General features: G+C 58.6%; 2 protein-coding genes across 4 annotated transcripts; one reads left to right on the forward strand and one right to left on the reverse strand.

Moving 5' to 3' along the window:
- Positions 1-1,271: 1,271 nt before the first annotated feature.
- HOMER3 (homer scaffold protein 3) lies at positions 1,272-8,639 on the forward strand. 3 transcript variants are annotated; one of them, XM_057540146.1, is made up of 11 exons: positions 1,273-1,472; positions 2,027-2,156; positions 3,056-3,137; positions 3,225-3,381; positions 3,634-3,765; positions 4,777-4,884; positions 5,885-6,006; positions 6,521-6,677; positions 7,007-7,120; positions 7,230-7,316; positions 8,171-8,639. In XM_057540146.1, exons 3-11 carry the CDS (start codon positions 3,124-3,126, stop codon positions 8,360-8,362), a joined length of 1,083 nt encoding a protein of 360 aa, XP_057396129.1. In that variant the 5' UTR covers positions 1,273-1,472; positions 2,027-2,156; positions 3,056-3,123; the 3' UTR covers positions 8,363-8,639. The 3 variants fall into 3 exon arrangements, with proteins under 3 accessions (XP_057396130.1, XP_057396129.1, XP_057396128.1); XM_057540145.1 differs by lacking the exon at positions 2,027-2,156; XM_057540147.1 differs by lacking the exons at positions 2,027-2,156; positions 3,634-3,765 and having other exon boundaries at positions 1,272-1,472.
- Positions 8,640-9,201: 562 nt separating this feature from the next.
- Positions 9,202-16,282, reverse strand: DDX49 (DEAD-box helicase 49). Its single transcript, XM_007195447.3, has 13 exons — positions 16,124-16,282; positions 15,124-15,247; positions 14,422-14,507; positions 14,212-14,333; positions 13,689-13,876; positions 13,405-13,545; positions 12,585-12,660; positions 12,206-12,282; positions 11,932-12,029; positions 10,767-10,841; positions 10,029-10,117; positions 9,867-9,938; positions 9,202-9,775 (listed from the first exon to the last, which is right to left on the reverse strand). The coding sequence occupies exons 1-13, from the start codon at positions 16,236-16,238 to the stop codon at positions 9,587-9,589; spliced, it is 1,452 nt and encodes a 483-aa protein (XP_007195509.1). The 5' UTR covers positions 16,239-16,282; the 3' UTR covers positions 9,202-9,586.
- Positions 16,283-16,465: the final 183 nt, after the last annotated feature.

The following is a 16,465-nucleotide window of genomic DNA, read 5'->3' on the forward strand; positions in this document are numbered from 1 at the left end:
GAGCTGAGCCTGGAAGGACGAAACAGAATATATGCCTTTGGGAAGGGCATTCTAGGTAGAAGAAACAGCTTGGGCAAAGGCCTGGAGGGAGGAAAACTCAGATCTTGGCCTGGGAGTAAGTCTCCGGAAATGACATGATCTGGGATTCACCTAAAGGTAATTTGAAGGAAGCTACCAGCTCAGATGTGCGATTCTTGTTGGCGGAAACAGACAGACAAGAACAGGGAAAGGACGTAGAGGAGAGGAAAAGCAAAAACCTGGCACGTGAGTCAGAGCTTCAGGGAAGTGCAGGGCTTGGTTCTGAGGAGCCCCGGTGCCTCTGTCCATGAACCCGATGGCACTCTGTGACTTTGGAGACACTGTGTGTCTCCAGAGAAAGGGCAGATACAGGACTGAAAAGTGGGCTCCACAGGCAGGCTCAGACCAGGAGATCCTGGCTCGGCTCTAAAAGGACCCTCTCCCAGCAAGTGTAGGAAGGGGTGGACTCCCTCTGACCAGAGGTGGCAAACCTGGGCCTGTGGACCTCCAGGCAATTCACCCATTTGGTGGCAAGTGGACACTGACATTCCCTCCACCTGGATTTGGGGACCCTATAACACAGCAACGATAATCCTAATCCAGCCTCATCGGCATTGTTACAGTTGTTTTAGGGGACACAGAAGCCCCGAGGTTGACAGAAGACCCAACCTGGGGATCAGGGTGAGGTGGGAGAGCAGGCAGGAAGGATTCTGAGCAGGGGACCTGGGATCAAGCCCCATTAAGTGCCTACTGTTTGCCTCTCTCTCATCTTCCAGCCCCTTCTCTGCTGAGGTCTCTTTCATTTTCTGGATACAGCCACTGAGAGCTACTGTGTGCAGGCGCCTGGGCCCACCAAGGCAGCAGATGTGCCCTGCCCTTGGACTCCCATCGGGTGAAGAGGAACCTGATTCCCCATCACGGGCAAAAGCAGCAGAGGCCCCGAGGGTCAGGGACCCCGTTGAAGAGAGGATGAGGCCACATTCTCCTCTGTCCACCTAGGTCTGTCTGTCTGTCTGTCTGTCTCCTGTGTCTCTGCCTCTCTCCTCCATCTCTCTGTCTCTAGGTCTGGGTCTCTGTCTCCACCCCATTCCCTGTCCCCTTCCGCACCCTTCTTAACCTCTCGTCCCCAATCCTCCCCCCTTCCTCCCTGCTCGCGCCCCTCCTTCTCCCTCTCCCCCCACCTTCGGCCGGCAGGGGGCGCTGCGGGGCGGCCTCGGCGGCCCGGGGAGGCGGGGCGGGCGGCGGCCGCGTCGGGACTCGCCGCGATGGGACCGGAGACGGCGCGGGCGGCGGCGGCGGCGGCGCAGACAAAGGCGCGGGCGGTGCGGAGGGCGGCGCGGAGGGCGCGGGCCCCGGAGCCAGCGAGCGAGCGGGGCGCCCGTCTGCGGGGAGTCGGCGCCGCGGGGCCGCACCCGCTTAGCGCCCGGACACTTGCGGGGCGCCGAGCCGGCAGGGTGAGCCCGGCCAGCTGAGCCAGCGCTGGGGGCGCGGGGGGCCCCGAAGTTCCAGGGCCGGGGAGAGGGCGCTGGGGGTCCCGAAGTTCCGGATACGGAGGCTGGGGGCAGCTGGGGGAGCCCCGAAGTTCCAGGGCTTGAGAGGGCGCGGGGACCCCGAAGTTCCGGAGTCGGGGTCGGGGAGGGGACAGTGCGAGCGGTTCCCGAAGTTCCGGACCCGTCATTGGAGGAGGCTGTGAAGATGTCTCCGACGTTTCGGACCTGGGGTGGAGGGGCGACACGAGGGAACCCCGAAACTCAGGACCCGGGGATGGAAGGGTGGCAGGGGGTTCCCCGAAGTTCAGGAGTCAGGGACAGCGCGCAGGATACCCTAAGCTCTGGACCTGCGGTTGCAGGAGGTAGATAACGTGTCCCCGAAGTTCTGGACCCGGAGTGGGGGGGGCGTCGCAGGGATCCTGGAAGTTCCAGGGTCGGGGGCGGCACTTCCCGAAGTTGGGGCGCGCATAGGGCACCCTGGTCCTGACCTTGGGAACTCGATCCTGACTGAATATCAGATCCCCTGGACTGGGGCTCCTGGGGTGGGGCTTCGCCCCCGCACGCGATTGTGGATCCCGGACACCGGGCGGAGTCGGGCTCCCCTTTGGAGCCCCGCGGTCGGCAGCGTCCGAGGCGCATGACTAGTTGGTGAGTAACTTTTCCCAATGCCGCAAGTCGCTGCAGGAACGTCCGGCCAGGAGGGGCCTGAGTTTCTAGGACCCCTGCGCCCCGGAACCCTGGCTCGACCCAGGACCCACCCCCAACCCCGGTCAAAGTCTCTGCCCCTCCCCCACCCAGGGGCTCCGGTTTCAGACCCTGTGACCGGGACAGCAGCTGCCCAGGACAGAGTGGGGCGCCATTCCCCCCTCTGACCACGGAGGCTACCGAGTCCGGGCCTCCCTTCCCTTAGTTTGCCTCCCCCCCTCCCCCAGGTCCCTCGTGGACCTGGATCCCGCCCAGCCCCATGGTACTGGGATTGAGTGGTGATGGGTGGGCACCACGGTAGACCTGTTCAGCCACATCTTGTCTTTTTAACTAGGCTGGAGGCTCCCTGGGGATTTGGACTTTGACTCCAAGGTGTGCCTCTGCCCTACAGTGGAAGCTGAGGGGTCTCTTTGTGGGTCCAGTGGGGGACTGGTCTCCCAGTAGGCACCTGTCAATGCCCCACTTTTTGATGGAGGCCCTGCTTTGAGGAGTGATGGACGAAAGTGTCAGGAAGTACTGAACAGGAGTTGGCCACCTTGGCCTCCTCCACCCAGCCCAGAGATTGAGAAGACTTCACTGGGGGTCCAGTAACCAGGAGGATGTGAGGTTTATGCTGGGCTGTTAGATGCCACCTGGCTCCTATCAGAAGCCATCTCCTGCCCAGGGTGTTGCAAGAGCTTCCTCCCAATGGAGAGAGTTGGGGTGTTTTTGCTGAGTGGTTCCCTCACTTTTGGATTGAAGTTCTATGAATGGTGTACTTGGAAGTGGGTCCTGGGGCTGGACATGCTTGGCCTCCCTCAACCTGGTCTGCGGAGACACTCACAAACCTCCTGTCCCCCCAGAGGCCAAGCCAGCAGTTCCTACCATCCCCCTGGCTGTCCCTTGGAGCCCACCCAGACAAGCCTGACCAATGTCCACAGCCAGGTGAGCCCCTGCTTCTACCAAAGCTTGGCCTTGAGTCCCCTGGGGGGCCGGTGCCTGGCCCCCGCTGAACACCCTCTCCCCATGCAGGGAGCAGCCCATCTTCAGCACACGGGCGCACGTGTTCCAGATCGACCCGGCCACCAAGCGGAACTGGATCCCCGCGGGCAAACACGCACTCACTGTCTCCTACTTTTACGATGCCACCCGCAACGTCTACCGAATCATCAGCCTTGGGGGTGCCAAGGTCCTGGTGGGGCTTGGGTGGGGTGGCAGGTGCCAAGGATCCCAGGGACAAGCCTGGTTCAGTCGCTTCCTTGCTGTGTGCCTTGGGGGCCGGGGGAGTACCCTGAGTCTTTCTGGGTCTCAATCTTCCTCCTGAAATGGCTCAGACCAAGGACCTCTGAGGTGTTGATACAAAGCTATACCCCTGGGGGTTTCACATTCATTATTACCAGTCCCATCACCCGGGAACTTTTCTCCCCACCACCTTCCCCAGGCCATCATCAACAGCACTGTCACCCCCAACATGACATTTACCAAAACCTCCCAGAAGTTCGGGCAGTGGGCAGACAGTCGCGCCAACACCGTCTATGGCCTTGGCTTTGCTTCTGAGCAGCATCTGACTCAGGTGGGCCTGCAGGGATACATGGTGGGAGGAATGAGGCTGGGGCTGGGTCTTCTCTTGGGGGTGCACTGTGGGACCCTGCACAGATGCTGGGCCTCCATCTTCCCAGCTGCAGAATGGGCCTACAGAATTGGACAAGCCAGTAGCTCCTTCCCACTTCCCTGGTTCACATCCCAGCTCTGTTGGCCACCTGCTCTGATTTCGGACACACCCTGCCCCTTTCTGGGTGCCTAGGATGGGCTGGGTGCTTCCCCGCACCCCTGGCATTACCTTCTTTATCGCCTCCCTCCACCCTCTGCTGTTTCTAGAGTTCAGTATTGTCTTATCCATTGTTTCCCTGTATGGTTCGTGCTCTCTGAATCCTGTTGAGTTCATGATGCTTTTCTTCGCTTTTCTTCTAGAAGCATTAGTTTTCCTTTCAAATTTAGATCTTTGAATTAATTTCTACTGGAGGTTTAAAGGAGGAGTATTTTTTTCCCACATGAGTATTCAGTTGCTCTTGGGCCATTTTTTGAAAAAACCATCTACCCCCCCCCCCAACTCCCAATGAATTGCACTGTCCCCTTTGCACAAATCAAGTGGCTGTATGTCTGTAAATATGCTTCTTTTAAAAATTACTTTCAAGCTAAGGAAATTTATTTTAAAATGAAAAAAAAAAAGTGTATGCTACCCTAGCTGGAAATGAAAGACAGATTAGCACCCACCTGAGGCTCTCCTTGCTGAAATAAGCCTGACTGAGAGGGAAAGGGGGTCCCTTTCTCAAGGTGGCTCAATGTGATACACCTCCATGAACATCCCACCCACCCCCCATCCTGATACCCACTCTGCTCATTGGGCATCGTTTTCCAAGCCTTCTTCCCACTCTTCCAGTTCATGAGAGGAGGGGATGCACTCAGTTCTAAAGTTCCTTCCAAAGCGACAGAGCTGACACTGGGTGGAGCTAATGTGGTGGGAACCCCGGGGGGAGGGGGCTGGGAGTTTGTTGACTGTCTGTTCCTGCCCCCCATTCCTCAGTTTGCTGAGAAGTTCCAGGAAGTGAAGGAAGCAGCGAGGCTGGCACGGGAGAAATCTCAGGATGGGGGAGAGCTCACCAGTCCAGCCCTGGGGCTCACTGCCCACCAGGTCAGCACTCCCTGTCGCATGCGTGCCAGGAGATCAACTGATATTGGGGAGTCTAGGTGCTGTGCCGGTTCCCAGGACCAAACGCTCACAGATGATGTAAAACTAGATCCATGGCAAGGACCATGGAAGAGGGCTGTGGGTGCCATGGGAGCGTGTCATAGGCTGTCCAAATGTTAGATCAAGGAAGGCCAGAAAACCAGCTCACAGGGCAGAGTTGAAATGTGGAAGTTGAAATGGCTAAGTAGAGGGGCAGAGTAAAAAACTGTCCCTGGGTGTTTTCCCCCACTAACTTATTCAGTATCATTTTTTAAAAAATATTTATTATTTATTTTATTTATTTATTTTGGCTGCACCGAGTCTTAGTTGCGGCTCGTGGGATCTTCGTTGCGGCATGTGGGCTTCTTAGTTGCGGCACGCAGACTCTTAGTTGTAGCATGCATGCAGGATCTATTCCCTGACCAGGGATCAAACCCAGGCCTGCTGCATTGGGAGCATGGAGTCCCACCTGCTGGACCACCAGGGAAGTCCCTCAGCATCATTTATTGACCACATACTGTGTGCCAGGACCAGAGCTGGGCACAGGGATTAAGGAGATGTAAAAGTAGGTTGGTCCAGGCAGCAGGTGGATTCATAATGAATTTAGCCTGACGGAGTGGGTTTCCTGTAGGAATTTTAAATGGATGTTGAAATTTGGCCCCAGGGAAGGTCATTGCTCTGAGGGAACAGCATGGAAGTTTTGGATTGCTCCCCACTTTGCAGATTATGAGTATCTCCCGGGGTTTAGGCTAGCCTGCATCAGGTTTGCTCCTGGGGGTTGGTGAGAGCCCAGCAGGCAAGATGGGGGGCAGGGCCCAGAAAGGGGCCATCGGGAGCCATGGGTGGTGGGTGAGGAGGGGAAAGGAGCAATCAGATCCCAGAGCTGGGAAGGACCTCCTGCCCTCAGTCACGACCCAAGTAGCATCAGCCCTTACTGTGCCCTCACTTCTGCCCATGCTCTTAGGTGCCCCCGAGCCCCCTCGTCAGCTCCAACGGCCCCGGCGACGAGAAGCTATTCCGCAGCCAGAGCGCGGACGCTCCCGGCCCCGCTGAGCGCGAGCGGCTCAGAAAGATGCTGTCCGAGGGGTGAGGGGGTAGGGCGGGGCACAGGGGCGTGGCAGGACGAAGGGCGGGGGAAGAGGGGAGAGGAAGTTCTCAGAAACTGTAGGGACTTGTTCAAGCGGTGGGATCTGACACTGGACCCAAGGCCTGTGGTAGGAGAGGAGACACCCAGATTATGACCCTTCCAGAGCCGACCCCGCTCCTGCCTCATCCATTCCTCGGGGCTAACGCCTGCCTGTCCACATCTCCCGCGGCTAATTCTAAACCCACGGGTGCCTCCCCACCCACTTTGTTCTGTCCACATCCCCTGGGCTGATCCTGCTTGGCCTTCCGACTGTGTCTCACTGAACTGACACCAAAGCGCCTACTTTGACCCCACCCCCGGCAAGACTCCGCCTCCCCGGGAAGTCCCCACCCCCTAGTCCCGGGGTATCTTGACCCCGCCCATAACCCCGCCCCCAGCCCAGCACCTCCCTCACCCTGCCTCAGGCCCAGTGAGGCCCCGCCCTGCCCTTTGCCGACTCCAGCGTCCCCGCAGCTCGGTGGGCGAGGTGCAGTGGGAGGCCGAGTTCTTCGCGCTGCAGGACAGTAACAACAAGTTGGCGAGCGCCCTGCGAGAGGCCAACGCGGCCGCCGCCCAGTGGAGGCAGCAGCTGGAGGCCCAGCGCGCAGAGGCCGAGAGGCTGCGACAGCGGGTGAGGAAGCCCCTCCCTCCCAGAGACCCCAAGTGGCCCGGACCACTGTGAAGCCCCTGCCTCCTATCTGTCCTGGGTTCCCCGGCTGGCTGTGTGATCTCGGCAAATCACTTCCCTGAGCCTTAGTTTCTTGTTCTGTAGTATGGGTCTGAAATAATGTCAGCCTCAGAGGGTTGTCAGACCCAAAAGACCTACCTGCCAGAGGCAGGGTGGCAGCCCCAACCAGAAGGGGTTAGTGCCCAGTCATGGGATGGCTGGTCAGGCATATTCCCCAGGGATCAGGAGAGTACAGGCTGGGGTATCAGGGGCTGACCTTCCTGTCTGCACAGGTGGCTGAGCTGGAGGCCCAGGCTGCCACCGCCGAGCCACCCGCAGTCAGTGAGAAGGAGGGACCGGGCCAGTCACTGGAGCAGCTGGAGGCACTAGTGCAAACTAAGGACCAGGTGTGTGAGCGTGTCTGTATGCATTTGTGTTTCCTCGGGCCCTGCCTTCCCTGATCTCCCATGGGGGAGCCAGGACTCTCAGAACAGATTCTGGGAACTTCTCCATTAGGAGATCCAGACGCTGAAGAGCCAGACTGGTGGTCCCCGTGAGGCCCCAGAGACCGCCGAGCGTGAGGAGACGCAGCAGAAGGTGCAGGTGTGTGCGGTTGCTGTGAGGCGGGGTGGGGTGACCAGCCATGGCAGCCAGCCTCTGACATAGGACAGACCTGGCATCTTCCCTACCTAGTGGGTTCTGGGCAGCTATGTGTCTCCCTGGCCTTCAGTTTCTTCACCTATAAATGGAGTCAGGAAGACATCTAAGGTTGTGAAGGATTTGGATGACCAGGTGCATGGAAGGACTGAATCACAGTGGGTGGTTTATAAAAGATGGTTATTAGTACAATATTTCATCTCCTTCCATTCATTCAACAAGCAGTTTTTGAGTCTCTGTTGAATCTTCATTCTTGACCCCATCAAATCCTCACACATTCCCAGCCTGAGGTCAGGAGCTTGCATTTGTACCCAGGTGTGGGCTGGCCTGGCCCTCACGGAAGACTTTATCTGAGAAAGCTTCAAGCATGTCCTGTGAGTCCAGCAGAAGGGAGAAGTTAAAGGAGCTGGTGCCCCCAAAGAGAGAGAAGTTGGGGGAATGCTCCCTGTTGTTTCCTGGGCAGAGTGCACAGCACATGTAAAGGCCCTGAGGTGGGGAGAAAGTATGTTCAAGGAACCACAAGGAAGCCAGCAAGCCTGGGTTGGAATGAGCGAGGAGGGGTATGGATTTCATTCCCAGCATGATTGGTGACGAGGGTCTTGAGCAGAAGAGGAATGTGGTCATTTCAATGATGTTCCAATCAGCCAGGGGACTAGGGAGTGTCTTGGGTAGAGGTGGCAGGGAGGCGGCCAGGAGACAGAGAGGGCTTGGCCCAGAGTGGAGGCTGTGGGGATAGCATTCAGATGCTGGACCCTTGAGACTTGCTGGGGCCCCCAACCCTGCTTGCCCTCTCCCTGCAGGAACTGGAGACCCGAAACGCGGAGCTGGAGCACCAGCTGCGGGCAACGGAGCGCAGCCTGGAGGAGGCACGGGTGGAGCGGGAGCGGGCACGGGCCGAGGTGGGCCGGGCCGCGCAGCTGCTGGACGTCAGGCTGTTTGAGCTGAGCGAGCTGCGGGAGGGCCTGGCCCGCCTGGCCGAGGGCGCGCCCTGAGTCTGGCCTCTGGGTCTACGTGGGAGCAGGGGCCTGTGGGAGCTAGTTTTACATGAACGATTCCCGCCTGGGGCACGGGCCAGGCCGCAGGCGGCACAGTGGGCCATTCCCCCTGGCAGGGAGTGGGGCCCGACTCAGCCTGGAGAGGGCCTGTCCACAGTACTCCACCCGGCCCTGGCTGTTCACAGCTCATGGGCTGTTTTTGAGCTCTTCATCGTGTAGAATTTCTAGACTCCCCAGGGCACGTGCTGGTGCCCAAATTACATTTCTAAGCGTGGCTGTGTGTGTGGTGTGTGAGCACCTAAGTACCTAGTCGCCGTCACTGGACCCTCTGCCCTCAGTCTGTGTAGGGTTTGGTAAGCCACTCAGAGATGAGGGAGGCTCAGAAAGCCTCAGAGTCAGGCAGGCCTGACCAGGCCACCTACTTGGGGCCCAGGCCACATGGCTCTGCTGCCCCATCTTCCTGGGCTCTGCCCATGTTGTCTGGACCAGTTTGGACTAAGGTGGACCCTGGTTAAGGACTCCCCCCACCACTTTGCTCTGGCCACAAACCCCAAATGCAAGCAGGTGGGCAGGAGGGGAAGGTCCTAGCACATGGCTGTGTTCACTGGGCATGGGAGGGATCTCACCAAAACATCTGCATTTGCAGAGTAGAGCAGTTGCTATGCCCATTTTCCAGATGAAGAAACCAAGGCCCATATAAGGGGCTTCACCAACCCAAGGTCACTCAGCTGGAATGGTCAGCACTACAGTTCAAAGCTTTGGGCCTGGCCTGACAGGAAAGGAGACCCGGGGGGTGGGGGGTGGTAAGTGGTGTTCTGGGAGACTTGAGAAGTACAGGCAGTCATACCCTCTTCCCCGAGTCAGACTGAGGAAGTCAAAAGACTCATTTATTGAGCATCTCCTGCAAGCGACTCACCTTCGCTCTGGGGCCCCACAGCACCCCCAGGGTGACCCTGGGCTGGGGTCACTGTACGTGGACTTGGGCCCAACCTCATAGCGTTCTTTCCTCCTCTGCAGCCTGCCTCTTGGCCAAGGTTCTGAGGAGGGGCCAGCAGGGGCTGCAGGGTGGGGTGGAGGGCTGCGCACTGCACGTGGGTGTCCGTGGGCTCCGCTGAGGGGGACTGGGCAGACTGGGAGGAGGGATTATCCTGAGGGGAGGACCCTCCAACCTTCAGCTGGATGAAGGCATCCCAGGCTGGGCAGACGGGAGCCGTGTGGAACTCAGGCTGGGCCCTGAGCGGGTGCTGGGGACAAGCAGGCCTCAGGCTGGGCCCTGGATGGACACCCCCTGCGGCCAGCCCCACTGGCCTTCTGCCGCTGCAGTGCCTGCTCCACTTTCTCCTTGAAGCGCCGGTTCTTCTGCTTGATTTTGGCCAGCTCGGCCTTGCGCTTGGCCTCCAGGTCGGGATCCTGGCATGGGGAGGACCGGAAGGTGGCTAAGCTGATCATCCACAGGGAAGCTTGTGCCCCACGCCCACTCCACCACTGGCTCAGCCCTCACCTTCCCCTCCAGGATCATCTGCTTCCGCTTATTAATCTCTTTCTTTTCATCAAAGTTGGCTGCCTCCAGTTTCTGGGGGGGGAGGGAGAGGCCGTTTTGGGGGTCACCGTCTTGCAGGAAGCACCCTGGGCCCCGAGGACCAGCCCCTTCCCCGACACTCACAATCTCACACTCCCTCCGCACCACGTTGACCTGTGTGAGGATCTGTAGCACCTCAGCTTCCTCCACCGAGAACTCCTCCAGCTTCTTCTCTGTGGGGACAGCAGGGTCACAGGGGGGCAGGCACGACATGGAGAGGGATTTCAACCATGTAGTGAGTTCCCTTTGTAGTAGGGCATGCAAGGCCATCCAGGGCCATAGCAGATAAGGATCAGGTGGGCAAGATCTAAGATTTCAGACCCAAGGAAGGTATAGACTGCTCTTTTTTTTGTTGTTAGCAATACTATGAATTTGACTAGGGATTTTTTTTTTTTCCCCCTGGAAACAATGTTCTTTAAAGTCAAGACATTTCTGAATCTTAGGACAGTCTTTGCAGTGACTGGAGGTGCCCCAGAGGTTCTCGGTCTTGGCTACACATTAAACCACCCAAGGGGGTTTTTCAAACATGCCCAGGCCCCAGCCCTGGGGCTTCTGACTCATCCGCAGGGACCACCCACACACTCTGGTCTGAGAAACCAAAGTCCCTTCCCACTAGATGTGGCTTTCAGCTGCTGAAGGCCATTGCAGAGCTTCTGTTTCAACAACTGGGCAAAGAAACTTCTTTGAGGGTTGCATAAGAAGGAAAGCGCAGTTTAAGCCTGCCCATGTGAGCAGGCTAGCGGGTGTCTGATAGGGCTGAGCGGCATCTCACCCAGAAGCACCCGCCTCCCCTCCCCTCCCCTCCTCTGCCCCTCCACTCACTGATCTGCTCCTCGATGGCATGTACCAGGTGAATGTCATACTGCGTCACCAGCGTGATGGCCTGTCCCTGCCGCCCTGTGGGGACACACCCAGGCTGTGAGCTGGAGGCCAGGACAAAGGGCCAGTAGAAGCAGGTCCTGACCAGCAGGCGGCTCAGGGCTCCTCTCAATCAAGGGGAACAGTACAGGAGCTCGGTGGGTGAGTGAGTGAGTGGAAATGAACGAAGCTCAGGGCGTCACGGCTCAACCCCCTGCCTGACCTCTGCATAGTAGGCAGGTCTGTCCCAGGGGAGCTGCAGGACTCCAGGGAGAGGCGGCTGTCCTGCCAGCTTGGCCTTATACAGGTGATGTGGCTGATTTCCCATTTCAGTGTGGCCGCCAGGGAGCCCAGGCCAAGTTCTGTCAGCAATAAGCCCAGACAGGCTTCAGCTCAGATCTCTGCACACCACTTTCTCCATTCGCCGTTTCTGTGACAGTGACTAGTGCTGGAACAGCACTGGCAGCTGACCAGGCCCATGACCCTCGGAGCAGCCCCAAACAGGTGTCACCTTCTTACTACCCATTGTTGCATGAGGCAGTGGGGGCCCAGAGAGCTGATGTGACCTTCCTGAGGCCACAGGGCAGGAGAGAAGGGCCAGGCCCAGTCTGGCCCCAAAAACCATATCTCTGCCCACTCCAGGTGTGAGAAAATCTCCTGGACTCCGTGCCCCTCCGGGGTGGGGCTGGGGAGCAGACACAAGGATGCCTCCTTGGCTCCTAGCCAGAGTCACAGCGAGGGGTTGAACTTGGACGCCAAATCCCACAGGGCAGCGTCATACCCACCAGGACTCGTACACCTATTTGCTGCTGGGCATGGATTGGCAGCCCTGACGGGTAAAGGGGCCTGGGGTGAGGCAACAGGGAGTGGCGGGGATGGGGCCAGTGTGTGCCGTGTCCCCAGGGAACAGCACGTGTCGCTGTTAGTGCTGCCGGGGGTGAGAAGACAGAGCATCCCCACCTACGGTTTTGAAAGGGCAAGTCCCCCAACTTGCAAGTGCTGCCTCTAGTATCTTTCACCTGTGGCCTGTAGCCCTCCTGTGTCCCACCAGCTTGTGACTCTGACTCCTCATGGTGTGGGCAGGCAGGAGGGGCGGGTGCCCAAAGGCTGCCCTGCCCTGTCTGCTCACCTGCACGGGCTGTCCGGCCGACTCGGTGGATGTAGATCTTCGGGAGCCCGGGGGTGTTGTGGTTGATGACCACCTGCACCGTGGGAATGTCCAGGCCCCTGGAGAGAGAGGTCAGTCAGCACCTCTGTCCATGTGGGGAAACTGAGGTTGGGACTCACCCACGGTCGCTCAGCAGTGAAGCTGAGGCTGCCTGACCCATGCCTGAAGCCAGTCTCTCCCTCTGGCCCTTTTGTGGGGGGCGTCATGGGGAAGGGAGTACCCTGGAGCTGCTCACCGGGAGGCCACATCTGTCGCGATCAGGATCCGGTAGATGCTGGACTTGAACTTGGCCAGGGCAGCAAAGCGTTCTTTCTGTGCCGGATTGGGGAGAGAATTGGGGGTGGGGGGGGGTGTGAGGTAGCATCTCAACAAACGTTTGCGAGCTTACTGTGTGAGGCCTGGGGACAGGGCAGAGGCCAGGACAGTCTCCGCCCTCAAGTGGCTCACAGTCCAGTGAGGGAGATGAGCTTGAGGAGGCCAGACTGGGGCAGACAGGTGGCAGGAAGAGTGTTCCAGGCAGAGGAAAGGGCCTGGGCAAAAGCCCTGAGGCTGGGAGAAGTCCCCAGGGCAAGGCTGGCGGGTGAGGGGATCTGTGGGGCCGCTCAGCGCCTCACCTGTTTCATCATGGAATGCAGAGCCACGGTGGGGAAGTTGAATTTGCGCAGCATCATGCACAGAATCTGGCAGGTCCTGGCAGGAAGGATGTGCTGTCAGCCCGTCTAGCGCTAGGGTCCTGGAAAGGCGCTCCTGGCCCTCCCACCCGCCGAGACCCCAAGTAGGTGGCCCTGCACAGCTGGGGAAGGAGAAGCCAGGGTGCAGTGTCCTGCCCACTGACCCCTCCCCTGGCCTAAGCCAACAAGAGTGGGCCCTACATCCAGACTTTTCTCTTCTGGTGGCCAAGAAATTCTTGGCGGGCAGCAGTCAGGAGGTCTCCTCCACATGCTGTGGACTGCCCTTCTACGCTGGCTCAGGCTAGGCTACCCTACAGCTCCTTGATGCTCTCCCTAAATGCCTCAAAGGTTATTTTGAAATCCCTGGGTCTGCGGAGAGGACAGCCCCAGGTGTTGGTGCTGATGTGCTGGGCCTCATTGACATCCAGAGACCACAGCGAATAGGCTGCTCCAGGGCCTTCTCAGCTGCTGCAGGGGTCTCCTGGGGAGAGCCTGAGGCCCTCAGCCCTTCCGGTTAAAGGCAGGTCTGAGGAACCCCAAATCCTGGCTCTGCCTTCAGGAGGGGTGACGTTGGCAAACTGCTTGACCTCTCTGAGCCCCCTTGAGTGCATCCTCCGAAACTGCTGGCCTGAGCAGAGACCCCAGAGTGCCGGGACCGGCTGTGTGCCCCATACCTCCAAACTTGGGCCACCTCTCGGGCCTCCGTGAAGGGCTGTGGGAGGGGCGCCTGGGGGATGGGAGAGGCAGGCCTGCCCATGCTCACTTGCATGTGTTGGTGAAGATGATGATGGACCAGTCCTCATGCTCGTCCTGGAAGTTCTGGATCAGGTGGACCAGGTAGGCATCCTTGACCTTCTCAGGCACTAGCAGGTAGCGCTGGTCCAGCTGTTCTACTGTGCGCACACTGGGGACAGGCGGGCCTGTTTCCCCTTCTGTTGAATGAGGCCAATAGCCCACCCTGCCCATGGGCAATAACCTCTGTTGGGTGTGACCCCCACTTGGCCCCCCGCCTGCCCTGCTCCCCCAGGAACGTGGCTATGGACTCACGGGGCCTGAGCCTCCCAGAAGAAGGGTTGGTTGGTGGCCAGGCCCTGCAGCTCCCTCAGCGTGTCGGTCAGCGTGGCACTGAAGAGCAGCGTCTGCCTGCGGGCCGGCACAGCCGCCAGGATGGTCTCCAGGTCCACGGTGAAGTCAGTGCAGCCCTGCTCCAACAGCCGGTCCGCCTCATCCATCACCTGTAGTGCCGGCAGCAGGGGGTAGGGATCTGGGGTGAGGGCGCTGTCCGAGTCCTGACTACATGCCTGGGCTCGACCCACCTTCCCCATGTGCCTCCTTCCTGGTCTTAGACCTGGGCCCTAGAGCACTCTCCCTCTAGGTCTTGGAGGCCTGCTCCCTCACCCATCTCAGCTCCAATGTCACCTCCTCAGAGAGGCCCCAACTATCTTTACTAATACAGGCCCCCTTTTGTTGGTTCCTGAGCTGTTCTTGTCACCATTCCAAACGCGGTACTGGATGGCCTGTGGGACACAAATTTCCCACATGGATGTATCAGGGCCCCAGGCTGAGTTACCAGGAAGCGAATCTTCTTTATGCTGAAGGTATTGGAGCTGCGGAGGTGGTCAGCCAGGCGCCCTGGTGTGGCGATGACCACATGTGGTTTCCGGGAGAGCTCCAAGGCCTGGGCCACCATGTCTGTGGGTGGAGGGTGAGAGGTGGGGCTGGGTGGATGGTCTGAGGCTGCAGAGGGTCCATGCCCAGAGCCTCCCTGGGCCCCCCATACCCATGCCGCCGACAATGATGCAGTCTTTCAAGCCCAGAGGCTTCCCCAGGACCCGGAACTGCTCTGCGATCTGGTAGGCCAGCTCCCTGTGGGCATGAAGGGGCCAGCCTGGGTCAGATAGCGGTTTTGTGCTTGCCTCTCATTCCCATCTCCACCCTACGGCCTCCTGCCTGGACCTCTCCTGTTCACACACCCTCCGAGGCTCCCAGTCCCCTTTGGACAAAGGTTCTGATACTGAGTGTTGGAGGCCCCTTGTGGCCCCTGCCCTCTCACTAGGCTGGGTCCCTAAACAGCCCATGGCTTGTCCCCTGCCAGTCTCACCCACACTGGCCTTTCTTCTTCCCACGTCCTCAGCAATGGCCTCAACACCACAGTCATCAAAGCCTGAGACCCAAGTGTCAGTCCCCCCTCCCCCAGGGCTGGTCAGTGTCCAAGTCCTCTCCTCTCTGCCCCCAGCCCCAGCTCCGCCCAGGCCTTTTCTCTGCCTGTGTCCCTACTTCCTGGCCTTCCTGCTTGCCCTGAGTCAAGCCCTGTGCTCAGAACTTTTCACTCACTGTCTTGTTAATTCTTCAGCACTTCTAAGAGGTGGGCATAATTTCTGTCCCCATCTTGCACACATGGAAAGTGCGCTCAGAGAGGTAAAGGCGCTTGCCCAAGAGAACACAGCTGGTTAACTCACCACGAGGCCTTTGGGGGGCTCACCTGGTGGGTGTCAGGACGAGACAGAAGATGCCATAGGGATCCTCAGACAGCTTCTGCAAGATGGGCAGGACAAACGCTGCCGTCTTGCCACTGCCTGTCTTGGCACAGCCCAGGCAGTCCCGACCTGGGCAGAGGGCAAAGCAGTGTCACAGGTGTAGACAGGTGTTGTATCGGGCACAGTTTACAGCAGCTAACATTTAATGAGCAATTACTGTGTGCTCAGTACTGGCCTGTGCCCTTTCCGTTCCAGGCATTCTGACAACTTTCCATTTAGAGCAACTGACACATTTTAGAAGGGCGAGGCCATTATCATCCCCATTTAACAGAAGGGGAAACAGAGTCTCAAAGATTTGCCCAGGATACACAGACAGTGAGTATCAGGCTGGAATGGAACCCACATCCATCTGACCTGAGATGCCTGCCACTAACCACGACCTCGTTTTGACTCCTTCCGGGGTATCAGGGCTTGGGAAACCCAGAATGCCCTCCCCACAATCTGCATCCTATGCTCCCTACTGACTCCTTCATCCTTGTTTATTTAATGCCTCAATTTGTCACATCCTAGGCTTCCTGAAGGCGTCTCTTTAATGGCAAAACTGGGTTGGACCAGAGGAGTGGGGAGAAGAGCAGTCTAGGGACCAGAGCCGTGGATTTACCAGTAATCTTGACAACCTCAGTTTCCATTTCTAAAATAGAGATAGTAATCCAAGCTCTACCGAATTTTCCCAGTACTATCTATTAGTTATTCATCAAACCCTCCCAGTGCTCTGAGGCTATAAAAGTTTCAGAGATTACATCACTTGGGTGCGGACACACGGCGAGTCAGCCGTACACCCTAAACGCCAACACTGCCTAGTCTGCCTCCGGAACCCAGGATCGCCCGTAAGGCCCAAGACTGCCCTTCGCCTCACGGGGCCGGCGTGGGCAAAAGCTGTGAGAAGGCAAAGTGAGGCGACAGGAGCGGGGACGCCTCCTGGAGAAGAGGCCTAGCCACACTCACCTTCCAGGATGGCGGGAATGCAGCCGAGCTGCACGGGCGTGGGCTGCTTCAAACCCAGCTGTCGACATTGTTCCACGAGCCAGGATGACAGCCCAAGCTCCGCGAAGCCAGCCATCCTCGCAGTCAGCCCCGTGTAAGCACCAGTGTGAGCCGTGCTTCCGGCGCGTGTTGATGACGTCAGGAAAGCCTTCCAGTTTATTGGATCTGCCTCCTGCCTGGTCCCACCCTCTGCAAGCTCACTGCCATTCCTAGCCTCTACCACATCCTTACCACTCTTCCCCGAATCCTGTTGGCTCTCAGGATCGAATCGAATTACAGATGCCCTGAGAGACGCACTTGCGT

This window comes from Balaenoptera acutorostrata, chromosome 2 (assembly GCF_949987535.1).
Source record: "Balaenoptera acutorostrata chromosome 2, mBalAcu1.1, whole genome shotgun sequence".
NCBI lineage: Eukaryota > Metazoa > Chordata > Mammalia > Artiodactyla > Balaenopteridae > Balaenoptera > Balaenoptera acutorostrata.